Source organism: Electrophorus electricus, chromosome 24, assembly GCF_013358815.1.
Source record: "Electrophorus electricus isolate fEleEle1 chromosome 24, fEleEle1.pri, whole genome shotgun sequence".
In the NCBI taxonomy this organism is placed as follows: Eukaryota; Metazoa; Chordata; class Actinopteri; order Gymnotiformes; family Gymnotidae; genus Electrophorus; species Electrophorus electricus.
Genome location: NC_049558.1, coordinates 8,507,501 through 8,528,837, shown reverse-complemented (window position 1 = coordinate 8,528,837; position 21,337 = coordinate 8,507,501). Strand labels below are relative to the sequence as shown.

At 46.5% G+C, this 21,337-nt stretch overlaps 3 protein-coding genes across 6 annotated transcripts in view; 1 reads left to right on the top strand and 2 right to left on the bottom strand.

Moving 5' to 3' along the window:
- Positions 1-757: 757 nt before the first annotated feature.
- Positions 758-8,733, bottom strand: ddx23 (DEAD (Asp-Glu-Ala-Asp) box polypeptide 23). The gene is made up of 17 exons (XM_027019236.2): positions 8,667-8,733; positions 7,541-7,738; positions 7,249-7,368; positions 7,037-7,130; positions 6,883-6,948; positions 6,426-6,564; positions 5,843-5,976; positions 5,549-5,661; positions 4,735-4,878; positions 4,367-4,592; positions 4,123-4,268; positions 3,743-3,920; positions 3,183-3,425; positions 2,787-2,938; positions 2,583-2,691; positions 2,301-2,475; positions 758-1,780 (listed from the first exon to the last, which is right to left on the bottom strand). The coding sequence occupies exons 2-17, from the start codon at positions 7,714-7,716 to the stop codon at positions 1,557-1,559; spliced, it is 2,439 nt and encodes an 812-aa protein (XP_026875037.2). The 5' UTR covers positions 7,717-7,738; positions 8,667-8,733; the 3' UTR covers positions 758-1,556.
- A 436-nt stretch (positions 8,734-9,169) lies between these two features.
- Positions 9,170-13,991, top strand: birc7 (baculoviral IAP repeat containing 7). 2 transcript variants are annotated; one of them, XM_027019222.2, is made up of 7 exons: positions 9,170-9,876; positions 10,516-10,615; positions 11,217-11,295; positions 11,390-11,435; positions 11,989-12,186; positions 12,363-12,419; positions 12,704-13,991. In XM_027019222.2, the coding sequence occupies exons 1-7, from the start codon at positions 9,177-9,179 to the stop codon at positions 12,901-12,903; spliced, it is 1,380 nt and encodes a 459-aa protein (XP_026875023.2). In that variant the 5' UTR covers positions 9,170-9,176; the 3' UTR covers positions 12,904-13,991. The 2 variants fall into 2 exon arrangements, with proteins under 2 accessions (XP_026875023.2, XP_026875021.2); XM_027019220.2 differs by having other exon boundaries at positions 11,217-11,298.
- A 1,871-nt stretch (positions 13,992-15,862) lies between these two features.
- The window catches only part of nkain4 (sodium/potassium transporting ATPase interacting 4), a 44,809-nt gene continuing 39,334 nt past the window's right edge, over positions 15,863-21,337 (bottom strand). For 2 of the 3 annotated variants that reach the window (XM_027019223.2, XM_027019224.2), the window contains exons 6-7: positions 17,626-17,710; positions 15,863-15,998 (exon numbers count right to left, since the gene is read on the bottom strand). In XM_027019223.2, coding sequence (XP_026875024.1) covers positions 15,989-15,998; positions 17,626-17,710 — 95 coding nt within the window. In that variant the 3' untranslated portion in view covers positions 15,863-15,988. The remainder of the gene's footprint in view (positions 15,999-17,625; positions 17,711-21,337) is intronic. The other variant, XM_027019225.2, reaches the window with a different exon arrangement.

Here is a 21,337-nt window from a genome sequence, read left to right as displayed (position 1 = left end):
CACAGTGACCGGCGTCCGAGCTGAAGGTCCGTCTGCTCCTCCAAGCTCGAGCTGTTCTTTTGGATGCGAGAGTCCTCGCCCTCGGTTCTGGCACGCTGCATCTTCATCTGCTCTGTCCATGTTTCACTGTTACCTTTAAATCTTCTGTATTTTTTTGGGGGGGGGGGGGGGAACAGCATGATTTGGGGGGAGGAGAAAAAAATCTATGCAACTGTTGCATGAGATCTGATTGGTTCTTTCTACACTTTCTTACCTACGTTAGTAATGCATCGATTCTTCTTCCTCATTTACTTCTCACGAGAATCCATTTTGTAATGAGCGCAGAAAGACGGATCTTCCTCTAAAAACGCAAACGATGCTTCTATGCTCTTCGATACTTACTCTTCTTTTCACAGTTCTACAATGGTGGACAATTGGTTAGTTACAATAACGTTGAGGGGTTCGGTCCAGAAAAGGGTTCCATGTTATATATGTAAAAGGTCAGCTGAAACTGAATGGTTTACAACCAGAAAGGAGGATATAGACAGAACATTGCGTTTATAAGGCAGATAGATATACAGCTGACGATAAGGCGTGAGATTTGGCAAACAAGGGTACATACAGGTGTGAACGTGTTCAAGTGTCTGTACAGGACTATCTAATATAGCCCGGTTAAAATTAAGCTTTGCATGCCATTATATGATTCAATACATGCACCGAGTGGTTAATTTACTGTACGACGACGCCCCGTCGTTTTCTAGCGGACCAACACAGTAACTACAATACAGTAGTTTATTTTTCTTCTTTTGGGGTATAAGAAGCACAACTTTTACAGTGGGTATAATTCAACCAATTTCTTTCGTCTTCTATTCTGTATGCAATACAACTGTGGAAAGATACCGCCTTAGAACATCACAACTTCCTTTTCTATGTAGATAGAAAAGAATAATTTAAAACACATTATATATAAAATTTGTCTGCTTTGTAATGCAATAAATGCACTAGTTATGACCCCATCAAACACTACAGTGACCCCTTGCCAATCTTTCTGAAGACAACACACTGCTTGATGCTGTATAGAATGCTTTCTATTTAAATGAATCTAAAAATGCTAATAATTATAATAAACAATGTACTTTTATTTTTTGCTGTGGCTTTGTTTTCGATTGTTGTTTGCATGTCAACATTCTCCACTTATGCCATTTATTTTTACAGTTTGCGAAAAGAACGATCAGCTCAGCCTAATGCGCTTTATTGCTAATCCATAAACATATTTAAACATTAAGAGCCGTAGGATCTTAAGTTTAGCTGGCAAATGAAAAAGATTACCCACATTTACTTAAGCACGCTGGCCTGTCCATATTTTTACACAATTGAAAAATGTCACATTTGTTTAAAAAAACCCAAAAAAAACCTCAACCACATCACACTTTGGTTTGTACTACTGTCCATATCGAATTTATGGATGAGGGCATTCTCGCACAACAGCATATAAAAGCCCAGTGCTGAGAAATGCAAGCTGGATGAAAAGTGCCAGACCAGCCGGAGACTGAGATGCACCCGTCCAGCGCAGACGCTCAGGCGAAGATGGTCTCCTCGCGCCTCTTCTTGGTGAGGATCGTGCCGGGCTTGTGCTGGGCGTCCGGATGGTTGGTCAGCTCGGGGGGGCACGTGGACACGGGGCTCTCCAAGATGGCCTGCTTCAGGTCGTAGAACACCGACGAGTCCTCTTTGGTGAGGAAGGTCATTGCCACGCCGCTCTTCCCGGCACGACCCGTACGGCCAATGCGATGGATGTAGTCTGCGCAAGACCAAACGCGGGACAGTAAACGGGACCGTCTTTGCTAGTCTCCATGACAGCACTGAACTTGTACATCTTGCACCCCATTTGTAGAGATTCGTGAACAGCTTAACGCACCGTCCTACGCGTTCGCTGGACCGTGGCTATATTGATACCATACACACCTTCCACTTTAAATCAGTTAGACTTAACTTTCGCACACAAAGTCCTAACAAAAAGCAACACGCTGTAGCCTCTCTATCGGTATCGCCAATTTCTCAGTGCTCGAGCTATAAAATGGTGGTCCTGTGGTCTGGGACACAGGAGGGTCTAGACGATGACCAACCCAAACTGTACGTGGTAACAGTCACCCACGAGTGCTCCCCAAGATGGGTTTCTGATAAAGTAGCTTATTAGTGCCACTTTAAAAACATTCATGTACAAAACAATCTTAGGTGTTCGTATTTTTCTGGGCAAAATTTAAAGCAATAAGAAGAAGCCTTAAGTCTAAGAGGAACTTCAAACCGGGTAGTAGACTCACCCTCGATGTTCTTGGCCATGTCGTAGTTGACAACCATGGAGACATCCTGGATGTCGATACCTCTGCCAGCCACATCCGTGGCCACCAGGATGTCTTTGGCGCCCGCCTTCAGGTTGGAAAGGGCAAACTCTCTCTGCTCCTGTCCTTTTCCACCGTGCAGTGTGCAAGCGTTGTACTGGGGGGGGGTTGGACACAAAGGTCACAAGGTCAGGAACCTCTGCTCTACTCACCTGGCTAAATCGGAAACACCACAGGAGCGCTGGGCAAGACTTGGTGACTCACCCCCATCTTCTCCAAAGACTTGGCCAACACGTCGCAGCCCTTCTTCTGGTTGACGAAGATGATGATGGGCGGCTCGAAGCCGTGCGAGAGGACTTCCAGAAGCTTCTTCCTGTTAGGGGTGTACATGAACAATGAAAACCCAGATATGACACGGGTACACACACTGGGAAAGTGTTGGGAAAGGACGCGCCAGACGTTCCCGACCTCTTCTCGCCCTCTGACATGAGGATGACCTTCTGTTCCACCCTCTCGTGCGGTTTGCCCGCAGAGCCGATGTACACCACCGCAGGGCGCCGCAGGTAGCTTCTGGCCAGTCGTTCCACGGCAGGAGGCATGGTAGCTGTGAACATGACCGTCTACAACGGAATAACGACACGCAAAACGACAAATGTAGCAAGTTAGAAAAATCTAGGGATGAAAGGAGAAAATTATCAGGAAGCATAAAGATTTTGTCTTAAGTGGAATTTTGTACACTTTCAGCTTCAGTTCTTGATACTGTGGTCGTATGGAATCGCTCAGCTAGTTCACGGACGTTAGTTCCACGTTTGTGTTTTGGAATGCCGTGTTTTGCATTGGTGTTCAATACATGGTTCTTCTGACCTGTCTGTACTTGTGCTTGCCAGACTCAAAGTTCAACGTCATCTTCTCTGGATCCTCCGCTTCGTCTGTGTCTGGTTTCTGATTGGTCACAGGAATGTGTTCCAGAATCTTCTGAACGTCGGGTTCGAAGCCCATGTCAATCATCCTGTCAGCCTCGTCCAGTACCACGTACGTGCACCTGCTGAGCACCAGGTAGCGGTTCTCAAGCACGTCGATCAGACGACCGGGTGTGGCGATCACGATCTGAGGATGAAGACGAAAACAAGCCCTCAGATCAAGTAGTTCAAATTGTCTGTAGTAGATCAAACTGTCTGTAGTACAGACAATATTTTAAAAACAAATGAATGACATTTGTTAAATAACAATTTCTTAAATAAAACCACCCTCCAGGAAGTATGACTTCCTTATAAAAGTGTACAACTATATTTTATATATAAATATATATTCTACATGCAATAAATAAACTTGCATAAATTAAAAAAAACAAATCAAAACAAAAAAACCACACACACACTTAATTACATTAACACAGACAGGAAGAAACTAATGTAGTGGCTGACCTCACAGCCCATCCGGAGTCTGAAACCCTGGTCCTCTCTGGAGATTCCACCAATCACAGCCACTGTGCGGATGCCCAGAGGTTTGCCAAACTTGATGGTCTCCTCTTCGATCTGCTGGGCTAATTCACGGGTTGGGGCCAAGATCACAGCATATGGGCCCTGATCAGAGTCCTCAAGCCTGAAACACACACACACACACACGCACACACACACACACACACACGCGCTAACCTACCTAGGCAGTAGCAATTTAAACAAAAAAAAAATTCTAAAAGTTTCACTAATAAGACTGTGTACCTCATAGCAAAGCTGCATCATACAAAAGCCAAAGAATTCTACAAAGAATGAGGACAAATGAAGACAGCACTGACTCCTCTCACCTGTCAATCTTTGGAAGTGTGGTGATCCATACCAACAAGGGAATGAGGAAGGCAGCAGTTTTACCGCTACCGGTTTCGGCCACGCCAATGATGTCACGGTTCTGCAAGCCAATAGGAATGGCCTGTCTCTGGATGGGTGTTGGGTCCTGACAAAACAGCAGGACAGAAAAGAAGAAGACGCATTTAACCGCGTCGACATCAACCAACGACTGTATCAAAACGGGCTAGCGGCGCAACGCCCCACCTTGTAACCACACTTGTCGATGACCTCCAGGATGTGGGCGGGCAGGTCGTACTCCTTCCAGTTGCGGATGGGGTTGGGTATCTTGCCGCCCTTGGTGGTGATGCTGTAGTCCTCGCGAAAGATGCGCCAGTCCCTGTCCGTCATCTCGTCCAGCTTCTTCTGGGACCAGTGCCGATCGTCCCACCGCTGCTTGGCCTCCTTCTTCCGCATCTTCTTCAGACGCTGCCTGCACAGACACACCGGTTGACATGGCTACGGTAACTAAGCGCCACGTGCTCCAGACACCCCCCCATGGCGGAGTATGACGAGGAAGAGGACGGCTCATTTGGGCGCATGTGAAAGAAGGAGGCAGGGAGGAAGAAACTCACTCTTCTTGCTCCTTTTCCTCCATAGTGCGCCTCTTCTCCATGAGGTCACCATAGAAACGAGACTGGTCTCTTTTTTGCTGCTTGAGGTCGATGCCTGCAATGAAACCTCGCCCATACAGCTGTACCTGATGTTTCTCTTTATACCTGAACACACACACACACACTATCATCAGTAATGAAAAATACATACTACAGTTGCAGACTAAAGCTCGATTAACAAGCAGTGGTATGAATTACATTTCAAACTTGGACTGCTCATCTGTTTTCTAAATCAATTTCTGAATTTTTGGAAACATGGACAAAAAAATTATATAAACACTTAATTATTTACCCCAATGCTAAGCACGCTCAATGCTGCAGTTCAAAATATATCCGGTGGGTAGTAATGTTATATACATTATAATGTGTCGTAGCACAAATAAAGTAAAATGTTCTATGAATGTGTGCCGAAAATATGTATAGCGTGACCATGTTGGGCCAGAGCCACTGGACTTGCATGCAAACGCATGGCTACATGTTTGAGATGGTTCAGTTTGTCAGGCCTTCCTTTGTCATGGATTATGCAGATATTTAGCTACGCTGCGAAAAGCTCCCACACGGCCGAGGATCCTGCTTACATTCTGACGCGCGCGACGTGGCTCCGTGTGGTAAACTATCCGGGTCTATTTCTAATCCACCATTTTTTTTTTAATAACATTAAAAGCTCCATCTTAAACAAAAACCTCTGTCGACATGATGAAGCTACACAATGAAGCTACAGAAACTTCGAAACGCCAGCCAAATATTTGATGTTTACAATACGTGCGGCACTCACAGCGGGTTGTAATCGATGGACGTGTCCTCGGACGCGTCCCACTCGAACACGAACTTCCGGTCGTTCAGGTGCCTCGTGCGACGCCTCTTCTTCACCCCACCTAGATAACGCTCCTGAGGAACACGACAGGTGGGAAAACGTGGAACATCACTCAAGTACAGGTTTTAGGACTACATGCTCTCGAGATACTTTCTGCCCATGTTCCTGGGGCACGCTCCTTCTAACAAACGACAGGTAATGACGACGTTTCCACAAGCAGCAGACGAGCGTGTCCTGCTATGAGAGCGTGCTTACTTTGATGGCGTGGAGCTCTTTGCTTTTGTCTTTCTCCTCTCTTATCTTCTGCCGCCCCTCGTCATCCTCGTTGCCATTGTTCTCCCGTTCCATGCGCTCCCTGCGTTCACGCCGCTCTCTCTCCTGAGGGTCCTCTGTTCCGTGCCAAAGCACAGGGGGGGTGTCACCAAGGGGCATCGTGCATGTTAGCGCTCAACAGCGGCTTCACTACACTGCCGACTTGCTGGATAGTGCAAAATGAATTCCCAAGAAGCACAAAGGCTGTCGTACTAAATATAACTAAGTTACTCTGGATAAGGGCCTCCGGCGAATGCTTAAAACGAAATGAAACAACCACTGTTGTATTTATTCATTTGATCAAAATGTGTGCATTTATGATAATGCATAAAATGGCTAACTCCTAACAATACAGTGAAAGATTCTTTTTATGGTTAAAATGTGCTGTGCAGGATATTAACACTGCAGCACAGGGGTGGGATACAGACCGTAAATGCACATGGACAATGGGTCAGTGTTTTAAATTCAACACTCGTCTCTTCAAAAAGCTGTAAGAAACCCTAAGATGGTTGGCCCCAGCACACACCCAACATCTTCCTCCCAATGTCCTGGAAAACCCTCCTCTTCCTCCTCTCATCGTCAATCTGCCGGCGGCGTTCCTCTGCCACCAGCTCCCGGCGCTTCAGAGCCTCTGCCTCCCGCTCAGCCTTGGACAGGAACTTCGGCTACAGGGAACAAATGGGAAAGGCCGTGAAGGCCACGCACCACTCTCCAGAATCAGACTCCTTCATCCCAGTCCATTACATCATCCGGGATGTGACGTTCAGCGGCCCATGTGACACAATGGCGAGGCCCTTAAAGTGGGTCTGGCTCAAACAAGACGATGTCGACGTCCTTAGTAACACTAACATTACAAGAGAAGTGAAATGATTGAAACTGTTACCAATCATTTGAAAACTGAAGTCAAAGAGAATGAAACGCACAGAAAATGCCAAATATTTCATATTTTGCGTCTGGTCCGTTCATAGGTGTCATGTCCTCACCTTGGCCTCGGCCTCTTCCTCGGCTTTCTTCTTAGCCAGAAGCTCCTCGAGAGAGAGAGGCTGCACCTGGAACACAGCACAGCGAGAAGAAGAGGAAGCGAGACGAAGGGGAAGAGGAAAACGCGTGCAAATCCACGGCTGTCTAACGGGGTACCTTCTCCTTCTTCTTGTCTTCCTCATCATCTTCCTCTTTCTTCACATCTTTTTCTCTCTTCAGTTTCGCATCCCTGGACTTAGGAGAAGTGCTCCTAAAAACAGAGAATAGACTAGTGGATGGAGATGAGAACGGTAGGGAGAACCTCTCCTGCCGTTTCTCCTGCTCTGTAACACAGGAGTCAGTAGACTCTAGCAGAGATCACCTCCTACCTGGATTTCCTACTACGGTCTTTATCTCGTCTGTGGCTATCCTTGTCTCTGTCCCGGTCCTTGCGGCTTCTGTCCCGGTCCTTCTCTCTGTCTCTCTCTTTGTCTTTCTGACGGCGATCTCTGTTCAGACCAAACATTTGGGAGATTTAAACAAGCCACTCCAATTGACAATGAGTAACAAGGCAATACAGTGACCCACAATGAAATGGGTCATTCAAATCCTGCTGGAGAAAACCATGATTATAGTACAGTTCCCAGTAGTAACAGCTCCCAGTAACTGAAGATTAAACACCTTTCTGCAGATTTGGAACGACTGCGGGAGCGTTTCCGTTCCCGTGATCGATGCCGCTTGCGGTCCTTCCCCGGGGAACCTTTGCGATCTCTGTCCCGGGAACGTGAGCGACTACGCTTTCGCTCTCTGGCCCCTGAGCCCTCCAAGTCTCTTTTTTCTGATGAGTCGCCAGCCATCTGTGAAGGTATGTCGTACCGACTGAGGGAAAAAGAAACATCTGAATTGTTAACTGTGAAGCAATGATCAGACACACACAATAAGATCTTTTCGATGACAAACTGGACAATCTAACTCTGCCCTCCAGAAAAAAATACAATTCATCTCCTAGACACACTGAGGGTTTAAGTTGCAGCAAGACTATTTGCTCTACTCTTGAATTTCTGTTTACATCAAGGTTTGCAAGTTTATGCTTTTTTATCATATTAAACGCATCAGCATGTCCGTTGGCATTTTAAAGAGACTCGAGGAGTTAGCAGGTGGATACGCTGTTAAAGACATGCCTAGCAATACTTACCTCAAAGCATCAAAATGCCTGGTAGAATGATGACAAGGTAAAGCACAAACAGGCTCATGCACATAGCTAGCCTGCGAGCATAGTAAACACTAAACCTGAAATTAAGTTAAGTTATCTATGGATATCTAGCTAGACTTGTTCTTCTTTTTTGCAGTGAAAGATACTTTTAATGGGTGATTCTAAGAACAAGAGAGATACCATACTAAGACGATCAGTGAATGAAAAAAGCGGCACACCATGTTTAGAAGAACATTTCTTAGATTTACTCAGTCATCATTTGAAGATTAAAAAAAAGCTGTAAAAGAGATACAATTCCAGTTTTCAATACCAGGTAAGGCTAACATTTATAACCTTAGCAAGATTCTTAGCTAAGCTAACCTTACAACATAGTCCTGTTCATGGTAGACTACGACGCTAGCTAGCGTTAGCAGTTCAGCTATTCCTAGCTTGTTAGCTACCTAGCTAGGCACAATAAGGTCAAAAATGAACCTATGCTTTGAATGCAGGGCCGATTTTAACCCCCGAATTGACTTTTAAATAACAAGCACCATATTTCAAACCTACACGGTTGTTCTGAAATATAATCCTTTCCGATTTCATTCAACAACTTACCCTAATATTTCGAAAACCAAACGCTTACGAAGTCCATCCGTTTTCAGTGAGCCGCCATATTGCTCTAGATCAACATGTGACGTAAGGCTCCCGTAAAGGATCTTGGGTGTTGTGGTCCAACCCCACCGCCGCCCAGTAATGCGACAATCGCTCCAAAACCAAGTCAGATTATGCGGTCTATAAAAGCAGCGCAAAACTCAAACGCCGTATTTCCGAAATCGATATCTTTCTAGGGGTAAAATATTAGCCTAAATTATAGCGTAATCCAAACCCGCCTCGTGGGTCTAAATAAGTTTGAAAAACATCTCCCCCGTTGATGTCCTTTTTAAAATGCAAAAAGCCGCAGTTGTTCACTACATTATTGTTCGCGAAGGTTATATAGTCTTTTATTTGGGCATAATAAACTCAACAACAAACTGCTGATTTTCCACTGGGGTAGAGTTTAAATGCGTGATCAACTTCTAACGCTTCCTCTAATTTCCATTTTTTACTCTGCAAAGCATCACTGTCATGATAAATACACAACGTAGGTCGTTTGCTTATAGAGACAGGGAAAGAAATGCGAGCGCTGCATACTGCGCAGTTATCGCTTTCTCTTTCCAGAAAGCTATTCTTCAAAGCTGGCGGCTCGCCTTTCTACCAGCGGCTATCTATCACATGGCCAGTGGCGGATTTGAGCCGTACCTGTACGGACCGCTGTGGGACGTGCGCGGAATGACCGGCAACGAAAACGAGGGCCCCCCGGGCTCACGGAGAGACACGGGGGCGCGGTTCGGGACGTGCAGCGAGGAAGACAGACTCCGAACTTTCCAAAACTGGCCACGAGACGCTCCGGTTACACCGGCGGACCTCGCTCGTGCTGGCTTTTACTTTTTGGAAAGTGACGACGCGGTTCGGTGCTTTTGCTGTAAAGGGACGCTAAAAGACTGGGTCCGGGGCGACCACCCGTTTGAGGAGCACCGGAGACACTTTCCAGCCTGCGACTTCGTTTTAGGGAGAAATGTAGGCAATGTTGCGCGCCCTGCACGCTCCACCGATTCAGTTGATGGACAGGTTTTGAGTCAGCAAATGCAAGAACAGGTCACGACTGGACAGGCCGTGTGCCCGGAGATGGGGTCCGAAGAAAGCCGCCTCGCCACATTTCACAACTGGCCCCGGGGAGCTCTAATTCAGCCAGACGCACTGGCAAGGGCAGGCTTCTTCTACACGGGTTTGTATACCAGTGGCGCTCGTAGCCTACAGTAATTTAAACGCGTGCGCGGAGCAGCGTGAACCCGTGCAGTGTAGTTTGTGGTATGAACAAGAAAGTATGAACAGCGGCGAAGCCACCGGGGGTCTTTGCTGAATCCTTTAGCCTGTTGACACGAGATCTCTACTTTCGTTTTGTGAAATTGCAGCAGTGAAACTGCGAGGAAAGAACCGGACTGCCCAATTGTGCGCCAGGTCACGAGATACACCTCACAATGCTATTATGAGCTGGACCACGCGATTTGAAATAGGCCTGATACTATTAGTAGAGCAAAACTACCACATTTTCTATCTTTACACTGGAAACAAACGTAAGAAAAGTATGAACGCCAACAAGATTATAGACATTTAGTAGTCGGAAAATGTTTAGTGACACGAGCAACCAGTCGCTTTAACCTCACTGTGCATTAAAAATTACATTACCAAAAAAAAAAAAAAAAATCAAGGCTTCCATCATTTAGAAACTGCTGCTCATTCAACTGTAGTACATTCTGCTTTTTAAATGTATAATTTCAGACCACATCACTTATAAACCTGTGCGTATAGCTAGCTCTTAGGGAGGAATTTGAAACACCCATTGATTGGCTAATGATCTGTTCAGGCCATGGCGATAATGTGACGTGTTTCTTCTGTGATGGCGCTCTGAGGGACTGGGAGTCTGGGGACAATCCATGGCAGGAACATGCTAAGTGGTTCCCACGGTAACACACTGCTTCTTTTAAAATGTGCAAAATTACATGGTAACTTAATCTCATAGTGTAAAACATGGTGCAAGATTTAATGTAACGATGAGCGCTAAGGAGGCGGACACAAGTGAGCTTTATTAGGGGCAAATCCAGATTCAGAGTCATTATAACGGTCCAGGGTCATTGAGCCAAACCGGAGAGTACGGGGGATACATGATAAACAAACACACGAAGGCAAACGGGGAGCAGAATATAACCGGCTAGGGAGAACTCAGACTAAAAAACACGAAGGCTAGAATTAACATACAGGCTAGGAAAGTTAAACACGACTTTACATCCATTCAAGCATCCATTCATCCAAACATTTGATGAACAGCCAAGACACAGGGACCAAGACAGGGTTTAAATACATACCGTAAAACATCAGACTTGCTGCAAAGACCGGAATGCAAGCTATGTATGTGAAACTCTCAGTAATGTATAATGTCTCAGCAATGCAAAAAAGACTGTATTGATCACAGAAAGGTGGTGTATTTAAGTGTAGTGTTTAAAGTTAGTTATTAGGTGTTTGTTCTCAAGGTTTTTTTTTCTATTCTCTGGACTTGTGTTGCTTTAGATGCGAGTTTTTGCTTCAAGCAAGAGGACAGGAGAACGTCAACACCATTCAGCAATCTTACGTCAACACCTCTGAGATGGTGGCACGTCTCCTTAGTTATGTAATGATTACTTGTAACGAGTCGTAACTTAGTGATTTAATCAAGACTAATTCACAATGTCTGTCGCTTGCAGGGTGCAATTCAGACTCCAACTGCAGGACACGTTCCCACCAACCATGGTAAGTTAATCAGCACGTGAATCAGACACGTGAGATGGAACTGGGTCAGAAAAACAAACAAGCAAGCATACAACGCAAGAGTCCGGTCAATACTTTTTAGATAGACTGTAAGATAGCTCTCAGATGGCACTACGGCAACAGTGAAACTTGCTCGAGTGGTTTATTACGATCATTCTTGCTTGGAAGAAACTGAAAACAAAACTTATGGTTTTAAGTAATGCGCCTCATCTTCCCCATTATCTAGCTGCTCGGTTCGAGAGACGATGAAACTGCGTGGGCGGTTTCTCGTGGTCACAAAAATAAGGTTGCGATCCGTCAGCGTTAGAGGAAATGAGCAGGGATTTGACTCGCGGTGCAGTCCTCCGTGAACTTCGTTTGACGAGTCCAACGACGAGGCCACACCCTCCCTCAGAGTTTTCTGATGCTCGTTGTTAGAAATAAAACTAATTGGTTTAGCGATAGGCCAGTTCTTACATGTCGTGGCCTGTTGCTTATCGCTTACTTGAGATCTTGAGAATGCACACGCTCCCTGCTTGTTCTCCCCCGCTGGTAGAGTCGCTGAGCGGGGTGGAGGCAGCCGTGTCGTCTCCCGTGGTGCAGGCGGCGCTGCAGATGGGCTTTCAGCGGGCGTTGGTGGAGGGCCTGGCGCAGTCGCGCTACCTGCTCACCGGCCACCAGTACACCTCCATTTCCAACCTGGTGGCTGACATCCTGCGGGAGGAGGAGGAGCAGGGCAGCGAGCCCAGCACAGGTGCGGGCTGTCGTCCGTTTCTCAGAAGACGAGCGTGAGGAGGAGGGGGGAAATCACACTTGGGACTTTTGGGTGGAGCACGCTGCATCACATCAGCCCGACCAGGCGGTCTGGGAGTGCGTAGGGGTCTTTCCGAGCTCCCCTTTCTAACGCACGGATGGTTTTGTTCCTTCCAGATCCTGTGGCGAGGCAGGGTGGCAGTACCGGTGGAATGACAACTCAGGCCTCGGCCGGTAAGAAAGGTCCAAGTTAGTGCTGTTTGAAGCTTTCATCGTGCGTTTTGTGTGTGCATGTATGCGTGAAAATAGTCTTTAAGCTCGTTCTATCTCATGACAGTGTGTTATACTATAATTTATTAATCTAATCTATTATGCATAAGTAGCCTCACAAAGGAGAAAATGGTTTCATGTCCTGTAATTGAGTTATGATGCAGGAATTTTAGTGTCCTCTCATGACTAGGGGTGTGGGGTGTGTGTGTGTGTGTGTGTGTGTGTGTGTGTGTGTGTGTGCTTTGCAGCACAGAACCTGAGCACTGAGGAGCGGCTGAGGCAGCTTCAGGAGGAACGCACCTGCAAGGTGTGCATGGACCACCAGGTGTCCATGGTCTTCATCCCCTGCGGTCACCTGGTTGTCTGCAGGGACTGTGCTGCCAGCCTACACCACTGCCCCATCTGTAGATCGTTAATCCGCGGCAGCGTCTACGCCTTCATGTCCTGAGGCCGGCGTGTGTCTACGCTTTAACCCACGTGCACGCCCTCCCCCGAGACACTGCACTGTGGGGAAGGTGGCAGAAAAAACTAACTAACTACGTTTAGCCACCAATAGAATTAGTGCCTCCGAGAAGGAAGGAAAGCCGTTTATGGAAAATATTATTTACTGAATAATATCTAGTCTTCTGACTGCAGTGTGTGTCCTCTAGTTTTGGGTTCTACTCAATTAAAATATGGAAGGTTCAGTCTGATTATGCTACGGAGAAAACCATGCATCTTTTTTGCTTTGGTGTTTGGTCAGGTTTCGTGTACTGACCCTCTTAGAGGTGTGTTTATGCAAAAAAAAAAAAAAGTAATTGCTCTCCAACACATTTAGAAAAGCACCGGTATCAAAGACAACCCATGAACGTCCATGTTAAACCGGACGTTTCACATTAGTGGGTTTGTGAGTTTTGTGTTTTATGGGGCTCTTCTGCTCTTCTGGTTTGTCAAAGTTCAGAATGAACCTGCCTTGTCTTCACCTTTTTACCTTTGAATTCCCAAACTTTAATCAAAGACTTTCATCCGTGTGAAGAAGCAGCCCCCTGCCGATCAGAACTGCCCGTGCAGGTTTTCTGATTGCCTTTGCACCTTTAGAAGTCAGCACCACCCATCTGATCAATAACCCTGATCAGGGAGGCATGAAGAATCAATGGGGATGTTTGATGAAAAGTACACATCTTTTTTTTTTTTTTTTTAAACTATTTATTTTATTAACAAATGTCTATTTACAATTCTGAAGAGCAAACGTGTGGTGACAGATAAGATCACAGTATCGGCGGGACAGCAGTGGAGAACTGGAGTAGTCGTCGTTCCCTCAGGACTCTCCTGTAAGATGAGAGATGACGGCAGCAGACGAGTGAAAAGAGAGTCAGAGGCAGCACGGCAGGGTTGGGGAAGAACAGACGTTCATTTCACTCATTTACAACAGTCATGCGCCGGCAGCAGATAATCACGCGTCCTGGATAGCTGGCCTTCAGAAAATCCTAAACAAATTTACTTCAGAATTACAAATGTGTACAAGTATCATCTGCGTGTACATTAAAAAACGGGGGGGGGGGGGAAATTCTCGCTGGTCCCTGTGTTACAGATATAGCTCAAAAAACGTTAGTTGTAGAGAAGCACATTACACACTAGGGGGCACTATAATATAGGGTCAATAGTGACGACCTAGTGGGATACAGTTATTGTTGTAATCATTACTACGGCAGCAAGTGTGGATAAAATCTGAAAATACATAAGCAAATTTTTTTTCCAGTACTTGATTATATTAAAATTCATAAATCTGTCTTGACTGTTCAGTTCCAAATTTGAAGGACAGATCCAGAGATGCAGACTATGAGGGCAAAGGTGACCACATCAAGGTGCACAGCCCTTTGTTGAAAATCAAGCTACAACACCCCAACACTTGGTCAAGTCAACAAGCCGTGCTCTAATCGACTTTTCCAGTTTATCCCCCTCTGACAGCTAATTTCAAACGAACGCAGTAGCTTGGCAAGGACAGTGGAAAAGAGGTTAACTGTTACCTTGGATTATGATGTAGCAGGCGGAATTACAACTAGCCGTCGAACCCACTTTCTGGACTGTACGAACAGATTAAAAAAAACATCACTGCCTTGTCCTGGGCTTTTGTGCTGGGCCATATTAAAATGCAAGGTGAGGTCGTTTAAACTTTCACAGAGGCATGAATTCCCATGGATCCCTGTCCTCCAACCCACATGCATGCAAACTATTCAACACACTTCACTTTGATCTCTAGGCGCATTAATTAAAAAACACCGCGTTAAAATATTCACGACGTGAAAACAGAACACTGAATATTGTAGCTCCATACTGCTACAACCAAGTTCAAATACTGATAAGTTCTTAGGTAAAACAAAATCACAGCACTTTGGACTTAAGTCTTAACACTAAAAGAAACAGACTATTAACACTCTGGACTGAATGATCTCATTCATGTCACTAACATCAATATTTTCTTTGCATAACAGCTCCGGATGGAATGCTTTTCTCCAAACTTTGGGATTTGTTGTCTTATGTGGTTCTGAGTTTGGCCAGTCAGGTTTTTTTGTTTGAGTCCCTCCCACGCAGGCCCTCAAGCTGCATTCACACCCCCTGCATGCCATGCCACCCCCTGAGAGGGGTAGCCAGGGCTGGGGACACAGGGATCAGGGGGACAGGGACAGAGCTGGAGACACAGGGATCAGGGGGACAGGGACAGAGCTGGAGACACAGGGATCAGGGGGACAGGGACAGAGCTGGGGACACAGGGATCAGGGGGACAGGGACAGAGCTGGGGATACAGGGATCAGGGGGACAGGGACAGAGCTGGGGACACAGGGATCAGGGGGACAGGGACAGAGCTGGGGACACAGGGATCAGGGGGACAGGGACAGAGCTTGGGACACAGGGATCAGGGGGACAGGGACAGAGCTGGGGACACAGGGATCAGGGGGACAGGGACAGAGCTGGGGATACGGGGATCAGGGGGACAGGGACAGAGCTGGGGACACAGGGATCAGGGGGACAGGGACAGAGCTGGAGACACGGGGATCAGGGGGACAGGGACAGAGCTGGAGACACAGGGATCAGGGGGACAGGGACAGAGCTGGGACACAGGGATCAGGGGGACAGGGACAGAGCTGGGGATACAGGGAACGGGGACAGGGACAGAGCTGGAGACACAGGGATCAGGGGGACAGGGACAGAGCTGGAGACACAGGGATCAGGGGGACAGGGACAGAGCTGGGGACACAGGGATCAGGGGGACAGGGACAGAGCTGGGACACAGGGATCAGGGGGACAGGGACAGAGCTGGGACACAGGGATCAGGGGGACAGGGACAGAGCTGGGGACACAGGGATCAGGGGGACAGGGACAGAGCTGGAGACAGGGATCAGGGGGACAGGGACAGAGCTGGGGACACAGGGATCAGGGGGACAGGGACAGAGCTGGAGACAGGGATCAGGGGGACAGGGACAGAGCTGGAGACAGCAGAGCAGACACTTGCACCGGGGAGTAGCGCTCTGTTCCTCTGCACAGCACACCTTCACTTACGCAGGCCTGAAACACACACACACACAAACACACACACACACGCATTAAAAGAGTTACTCAAAGTCAAGGTTATATGCATATACACTCTTACAAATCTGTCCAGACGTGGACATGGGCACACACACACACACACACACACACACACACACACACACACACACACCGAGTGATTTATTAAAAGTCTGACGGGGGAGAAGACAAGCACACCTCATTTGCACTAGGCCTGATTAAACTGTCAAGAGAAAATGTCCTTGGGGCAAATACATGTGGCTCTCTCCACAAGAAGCAGTGGAAGAGAGAAGTTCTGCATATGCTTCTTAAGCACACTGCATAATTTAAGGCTAATTCGAACAAAGGAAAGCTCGATCCACTGATCCATATTTAGTAAGAACAGCGCAAGACTCAAAACAAGATACCTGCCTCAGGACTTGAAGGCAGCGAGCTTTAATACGGCGAGCCGGAGAGATTCGCTTGACGCTGCAACGTTATGCAACGGCTTTGGCCAGCAGAGCGTTCTGCGTCTGCTCGGGATGAAGCGTCACGGCACAGAGGGAAAGCGGAAAACCGGTCTTTCGGATCACGCACGTGTACCTGGAGGAATGTGGAGGAGTCCTGGCAAATATATATGGTGTGAGTCCAGCACCATTCTCCTGTACAGTCCTAGGGGCGGGGGTGTGCTTTGGACCATTTGAATTCTGTGGTGAGCAGCACGCCAACTACAGGGAACACGCGTCCAGTGGAGGCTGAAATAGCCACGGCACGGGAGCGATGGAGACCTAGAGCAGAGCGGTCTGACCGTCAGCAGAGGGTGGAGAAGCTCCATAGAAACCGTCTGAATGCTGCACCTTTCGTGCACGTCATCGGTGCCCAGGCCAGATCACGCCACGGTCCCACCGCATGTCACCGGTGCCCAGACCAGACCACCCCACGGTCCAACCGCATGCCATCCTATCAGAACGGAGCATCCAGTACGCCAGGCATGCGGTGTGCCGCGCGTACGACGGTGAAGGTGAGAGGCAGGAGCTCAGGGCCGAGAGGACAGCAAGAGGCCTCATCAAAAACTGAAAGAGGAGACTGAGTTCTTGGCGTGGAGGCTGTAACTGTGACACACAGGCTGACTGTCTGACTCCAGAAACGAAATTCATTTCAACAATACGCTGCATTTTCCCTGTGATCACACTGATCACGTGTCACGCTGATTTGAAATGAAATGATGTCATGGTAGACAACACAGAAAACAAATAATTAATAAATAATTGTTTATCCTTTGAAATTTGTGATGGCACGTTAATGTGATGATAAGTTAATATTTCTTAAAATAACCTTGACCTATATTTGTCAAAGACCTGTACACCTTTCAGCGAACGCCAGTCTTAATTACTCCCTCCTTATAGCAAATCTGAACTACCTAATGAATGGACTAATTAAGGAACTAATTACCACAGGGCTAAAGTTTAATTACTATCTGGGATGAGATCTGATGTGCTACACCTTGCGTTGTAGTGCTAAGTGAATATGACATGAGGATAAACTCCATATAAGAGCATATGAATGAATGACAACACACACACACACACACACACACACACGCACACGCACACGCACGCACGCACGCACGCACGCAGGTACTTACTGGTACATGGGCTTTAAGAGAAGATGGGAAGGTTTCTCATTGACATGGTAGATTGGAAATGGATCGAATCCACCAATAAAATGAACTGAAAACCAAACAAAGGATCAAATTAAAATTGAAAAAACAAAACAAAAAAAACAAAAAAAAAACAATGACAGATGAAAATGACACACGAAACTGAATAAAAAATGAAGATGTGAAATTTGAAAGGAATCTTAGACGCTCAGCAATATGATCATGGCACAGAAGCACACAGGCCTTCTCTCAAACGGATGTGTTTGAAATGTGCTTGACGTAACAGTGCAGGCTTGAGACAGACACACACACACACACACACACACACACGCACAAACATATATGCAGTCCTGAGCATAAAGAGAGAACAAAGGTGTGGTGCTGTAAAATAGCTCTGAGCTCAGTAAACCAGCACAGCAACCACAAAGGTGCTTTTAAAGGTTTTTTTGCTTGAAGTCGCTCGTCCTGCGAGGTCAGAAGATCACAGCTAGTGGTACCACAGCCTTGCTGGCGCTCACCTCTTTCTGGGGCCATGCCAGAAGAATCACAGAACAGAGGGCTGGCTCAGCGGGCACCCCCCCCCCCCCACGCACCCACACACAGACCCGTGTACCCTCATGCACTCTGTCACACCAGAGAGGGCCAGGGTGTGAACTGGGACCACGCTCCAACGTACAGGTGCACGCACATCAGGCAGGCCGACAGCTCGAGAGCTCCGCCAGGCAACGACCTCCGGTGTTTCTTCCCAGGGACCCGGGAAAATAACCTTTTGGAACACGGAGACACAGCCTGCATGCTCCGAGAGCTAGCCACTGGCCTTGACACGCCGAGAGACACACACAGCGAGGTTATATGCTAATGGAAGAGTGGTGTGGAAAGCACACCTGCTCCGGGGGAAGCAGATTTCCTTACATGCCTTACATGCGGCAAGCTAGCCGGAGTCTCCGCACAAACGCGTCTCTTTTGCAAGCCTGTTTGCCGAAGTTAATGAGGCTTCCTGGCCTTACTTTCCGGCAAACAAAATGTCATTGTTGTTATGTTATTATGTTAGCATGACTATTGTTTCCTAATTTAAAGATCTCACCAAGAGTGTGTAATTGGGTTCCACCTGACAAGATGCTAATAGTTTTTTAAAGAGATTTTCTTTAGTAGTTGATACAAATATCAGCAGCAGAAGAATACAGACACAGACACACACACACATACACATCTATGAGTTGGCGAATACTTAATGATAATGGTTCTTGCATAATTAATCCTATTTACCAGAGCCCCAATGAGGTGGCCGGTAGTGTGGCGCTTATAGCATGATCCCACAACACAGGCCCGGACCAGACATAGGATTTGTGCCAACCTAGTCTCTCGCACAGGCGCGTGCACACACACACACAAAAAAAAAACCACACACAACCATTTTTAATGTGCAGTCTTCCTGCCCGGATTCTGCCTATTCCCCCCCCCCCCGGCGTTCTCTCTCTCTCTCTCTCTCTCTCTCTCTCTCTCTCTCTCTCTCTTTCTCTCTCTCTCTCTCTCTCTCTCTCTCTCTCTCTCTCTCTCTCTCTCCCCTACAGTGTCTCTCCTCCTCAAACACTCCCTCCCTCCCTCTCTACAGGATTATGTATGAGTGTGACTCAGCTCGGTGCCAGCAGGTGGCATTCACAATAATGTGTCAAACTACAACAGTTTGACCCAGTTTCAAAAAAGAGGCTTTTCCCTTCCAGTTACTGTATAGCAGTCTGCTCAGAACTGATAACCACACACACACTCTCTCACCAACTCATACTAACTTAAAACACATACGCATGCACAAAATTAGAACTGGACTTGTGTTAAGAGGAACTTACACTTATCTGAAATCAGTTTAATGTTTAATTTCTCACACAGTGACCAGTATGCAGGCTCATCATTAAGACGCTTCTATTTAGTGGTGTCTAGAGTCCAGAGAGATCAAGGAAGAATACAATGGTAAACCCTGAGAATTTATCATTCAAATCACTCATGAAGGACAGATGAGAGACGAAAAGAGAAGAGAAGAACAGATGAAGAGAAGAAGATGTAGAGTTGAGAGAAGTAAACTTCAGAAACTGGAATAATGATGAAGTGTGGGAGAGAAATCTAATCCCCCCACTTCACAAGAACGCAGCAATGAACCCCTTAACAGAAAGAAAGAAAAACATGTTTGACCTTGAGATTCTTAAGAAAGGTGGAATTAAAATGGCAAAAAAACATCCATACTTTCATATAAATACATACATTCATATACATCCATACATTCATATAAATACATACATTCTTTCTGCCTCTCTCTCTAACACAAACACATCTGCACGTGCACAAGCATGACCACCCCCCTCACACACACACAGACACACAGACACACAGACACACACACACACACACACACACACACACACACACACACAGACCACAGAGTCTTCAAGCTTTATCAGCTGAAATCAGCAGGACTCTCAGCAGAGCAGATCACATGAGAAAATCTCAGCATTAACAGTTCTCCACTTACCGTGACGTCACCCCTCTTAACATGTCGGCCAAGCAGAATATATCCGCTTTCTCTTAAACCTCACCGTGTGCTGGTGTGCAACGCTAACAGGTCAGTGCAGTCGTGGCTGTATAAAGTGGCATCACATCAGAGCCGTTAAGCAAAGGCGAAGTGGTAGTAAAAGTAAAGTCAGTTATTTCTTTTGACGTCCCCGCCGTCAAAGTGGTACGGCCCTCTGGGGACAGCTTGGTGCTGATTAATAGGGCCACGGAACTTCCCCGGGGTCATGGGGGGTGGGGGGTGGGTGTAACTAAACAGCCAGTCTGGTATGTGACCCTCACAAACAACCGGCTGTATCTTTAACTCACTCTGAGCTCACATGCGGCGCTATGCACGTGTGCCATCCACAGAGCTGCCCGATTGGTTTCCTGAAGTCTTTATGGAGCAGCTCACACACACACACACAAACGTGAAACAACCCAGTGGGATTTATTCAAGCTCGAGCTTCCCAGGGACAGCACAGAGGTGGATTTCCTGAATTCCGATGAGCTAACGCGAACTTTCACTCAGTCCCCAAATGCTAACCACTCAGTTCTCTCCCCTGGCCAATTTGGAACTTATTTTACAGTGTTCTGGATGTGACACGGCATAACCTAAATCAATCCAACAGATATTTTTTCCTCGGTTGCACAGCAGAGAGATGTGCACTGACATTCTCAATGCAACATTCTCAGAAGATTTAAGGAGCTACCGCACTCTCAAAAAAAGACGTGCATTTGTTGCATTGCTTTGTAGCTCTTCATTAAAAGTGAAAATGTACTTAAAGTGACATGATTTAAAGGGTCGAGAAGGACCTTTTCTGCTTCTTCTCAGTTGCGCAGTAATGGCAGGACATGAGACTGGCCACACATCTGGTCATTGGAATACGTTTCGTTTGTATAGAAGTACAACGAGAAATATGAGAAAATGAGAAAAACGTTTATAATCAGAGGTGGTTCGGTTTCTTCTATGTTATTATTTTCACATCAGATTGAATGTTTTTTAAATGTTATTTTTTGTTGTTTATTCATTAAGTAAAGTATCACATTTGAGAAAGATTAGAAAATAAGATTTTTGCTGCCCTTTGTGTTAAGATAAAGGATAAGATAAGGTAATATTGTATTGATCCCAAAGGAAATTGCAGTGCAGTGCATGTTT